At 36.4% G+C, this 3356-nt stretch overlaps 1 protein-coding gene across 1 annotated transcript; it reads right to left on the bottom strand.

Annotated features, from left to right (window-relative positions):
* Positions 1-561: 561 nt before the first annotated feature.
* On the bottom strand, positions 562-1758 carry LOC108781340 (fez family zinc finger protein 2). The gene has a single exon (XM_018549279.1). It carries the CDS (start codon positions 1756-1758, stop codon positions 562-564), a length of 1197 nt encoding a protein of 398 aa, XP_018404781.1.
* Positions 1759-3356: the final 1598 nt, after the last annotated feature.

Below are 3356 nucleotides of genomic sequence, written 5' to 3'. Positions count from 1 at the left end.
AAAACGCTTTACGGAATTCCAGATCCGATTTCTGGTTGAAATGCGATACTCTTTCCAATATGTGATTTATAGGTTTTTAAGATGATGGAGGTATTATTGTTAAATCAACTATCTCAATTTAATTGTAAAACTATTTCTCGCGCGCACGCACTCACACATAGTATACACACAGCAGACAAACCGAATTTGCGCACAGTCTATATAACTATTATAGATAATTGTATTTGTACATCCATATATGAATATTACACCATATCCGCTAAACACCACGACCCGCTTTGATTGAAAATGGCTTTCTTCTTCCTTATTTGTGGTTAAACACTTCTTAGTTTATTTTATTATTATTTACTTAATTATATACTTATTTCATTTAATTTTGTAACTAAGTTGGAAAATACTCTTCTCAAGTAAGAAGTTGAACAAATAAGAAATTGAACAAGGCGCTCTTTCAACTCTTTATTTAGATGTTTGCGCCAACTGGCCTATGTCATTTGAGTAACAAGGTGAGCCAAGAATGAGCGGATATTGAGTTTTCCTGGAATAGTGCATATTCTCGCTTTGTCACAACATCTTACTCAAAGAGTGGTAACTGGTGGATCCAGGTGGAGGAAGTATAAATGGACTGACGATAGAATGTTCCGGACCGTGATATACTGACGAAAAGCTCGATTGTTGATTATGATGACTCTGGCCCGAGGCATCCAATCCGCTAAGCACTGGCGAATTCGTGTCATGCAGTTTCCGCATGTGCTTCTTGAGATCAAAGTTTCTACAAAAGCCTTTGCCACAGATCTTGCAGGAGAACGGTTTCTTATCATTGTGCGTATGCATATGGAATGTTAGATTATAGATTTGATGAAACGCTTTATTGCATATGTTGCACTTGTACGCTTTCTCGCCGCTATGTGTGAGCTTATGGTTCTTATAATTACCCTTCTGATGAAATCCCTTGCCGCAAAACTCGCAGACAAACGGCTTGAAATTGGCATGTATACGTGTATGAGTATTGAGAGTAGAACTACGATTGAAGGCTTTGCCACAAGTAATGCACTTGTGCGGCTTTTCAGCAGTGTGGATGATCTTGTGTCGGCAAAGAGTGCTGGCTTGACGGAAACCTTTACCACAAATCTTGCAGACAAATGGTCGGGCGCCCGTATGCACTGGCATGTGTCTAGTTAAATTATAATGTGCATTGAACACTTTGCCGCATTCCGGACAAGTAAAAGTCTTTTGCTTATTTCCAGTACTGAGGTCATTGCGCGGCGCTGGGCTCTTTTTGCCCCGCTGGTTTTCTGGTGATACGCTGGTCAAATTCAATCTCGAAGAAGCTTCTTGAATAGTCGTGGGAGGTGGCGAATTTTGAGTGATCGATGGAGTTGAAGCGGGAGGACCTGGGAACGCTCTCAGCAAAGGATTTGGATAATACAATGGATAATATTTAGATAATACGGGATAATGCTGGAGCAGATCTTGATGCCTTAAGGTCGGTACATATTTCTCGAATGCTGACTTCAAATGCGCCGAGTACGAAGGAGAAGAAATGTTTGGCAGCTGAAGAATTGTTGTCGCCGTTGTTGCTGGCATTGCTGATGGTGGAGGCACCGAATTAGAGCTTTGCTCGGTCAGTCGTTTGTCCGGTTCCATAATTTTTGCAATGGAAAATGTAAGATTTCGGCAAGGTGTTGGAGAAGTTACTCTCTCAGGTGACAAACTTGGTGTCTCGGTCGCCATTGTGTTACCCACTGCAAACGGTTGCATTGTAAATCTGAAACGAAAATATTGATCGTGAACTGGTTTTTCAAAATATCAGGATTTTTATAATAAAGAATAAATCATGTAGGATTCAAGTGAATATTCCTTATACTTGAAATCGCTCATACTGAATAATCTATGACGAGATTTAAATATTCTGTGAATCTTTTGCATGAGAAAGACATTTTTTGTTCAAAATATTAGAATTCTTATATTAAAAGTGTAATAAATGAAAAGTGTGTGAAACGAACATACACATATCTCTATAGAACTTAATGATCAGTTTATATTTTTTTAATAACAATGACACATTATTTTCTATTTTTTATTTTGTTGACTCCTTTATGTTATTTATTTAAATTCAACTCTTATAGTATGTTTAATAGAATTTATTATAATTTAGATTCTATTTATACATATATATGTATACAATTCAAAACGATTAACGAGTACAATTAAAATTGATCTTGCTTTAATTGTAAATTAACATATCAATTTAGCTTTAATTAAACACTAAAGGAATATTTAGTGGCCGTCTTTGATCCAATTTATTATAATATTTTATGAGATTCTGTTATAACAATGAGCAGGATATTAATTTCAGTTATTTACTTATCATATGTATATGTATAATACATATTTTTGTTAATTTTGCACTTCTATCACACACTATCTCCTCTACTTTTTTCTTTCATGTAATTTTTCTCACCCGTATTTTCCATCCCGTGTCATTTTTTCTTCTCAACCATCTTTTTTTCGCCGCCTTTTCTATTACTCATCTCCAACACTATCCTTGATTTACTTTACATTCACACGCTTCTCCTCTACCATCTTCATTTCGTTTCGTGCATCCATTCTCACGCTTTTTCCTTCATTTTTGTTACTCTATCATCTGTCTTTTCCTTTGCACTCTTTCTCATTTCTCATACGCGTACCTGAACGTATACTTTCCCTTTAATATTGCGTCAATCCATCTCTCTTTTCTGTCGGTCTCTTTTTGTTTTGCTTCGGTTCACAGAGACAGAGTAAATTGTTGCCGACGGAGGGGATGAACGAGAATAGATTGGTGGAGGCTATCATCAGTCGCGCGAGGATGCAAAAAGCGAGGGGTGGCAAACTGTATTGTGGTGGGGATCAGGATTGTTACAGTACTTAACGAGCGGCCGTGGCAATCAGTATCGTTCCCCGTTACCGAGACCCATAGCACCCGGGTAATTCTACCAATTTAAATCAATCCTAACCAAAGTATGGCCGACACAGTTAGAGACCATTTTGTTTTCTTAATGCCACTAGAAGATGCATCCCATACGATCATCAATAAGGCCACTTGTTTCGTTCGAAGCTTAATATACTTCCACGAATAATTCTCTTCACACAATTAAACTTTAAGAATAATGAATTAAATTTATAGGAATAGGAAGTATCTCGTTATTTTCAACGCTATTAAAAGTTATTTGTGAAAAGTACTCATTATGTAACGAGTAAAATAATGAATTATTATTAAAAAGAACTCTCTTATCTTGTGGTATTGTCGTTATCGTCATGAGAAGTTGTAAATTCATTGTTGTAACAAAAATTTATATTATAACAAAGTAGTGATAACA

The sequence above is a fragment of the Cyphomyrmex costatus genome, unplaced genomic scaffold (assembly GCF_001594065.2).
Source record: "Cyphomyrmex costatus isolate MS0001 unplaced genomic scaffold, Ccosl1.0 scaffold8, whole genome shotgun sequence".
NCBI lineage: Eukaryota > Metazoa > Arthropoda > Insecta > Hymenoptera > Formicidae > Cyphomyrmex > Cyphomyrmex costatus.
This window is presented reverse-complemented; position numbering and strand designations above follow the sequence as displayed.

What these genes read in the sequence shown, in the direction of transcription:
- LOC108781340 (XM_018549279.1), bottom strand. Translation starts at nt 1,758, where the DNA reads ATGCAACCGTTTGCAGTGGGTAACACAATGGCGACCGAGACACCAAGT.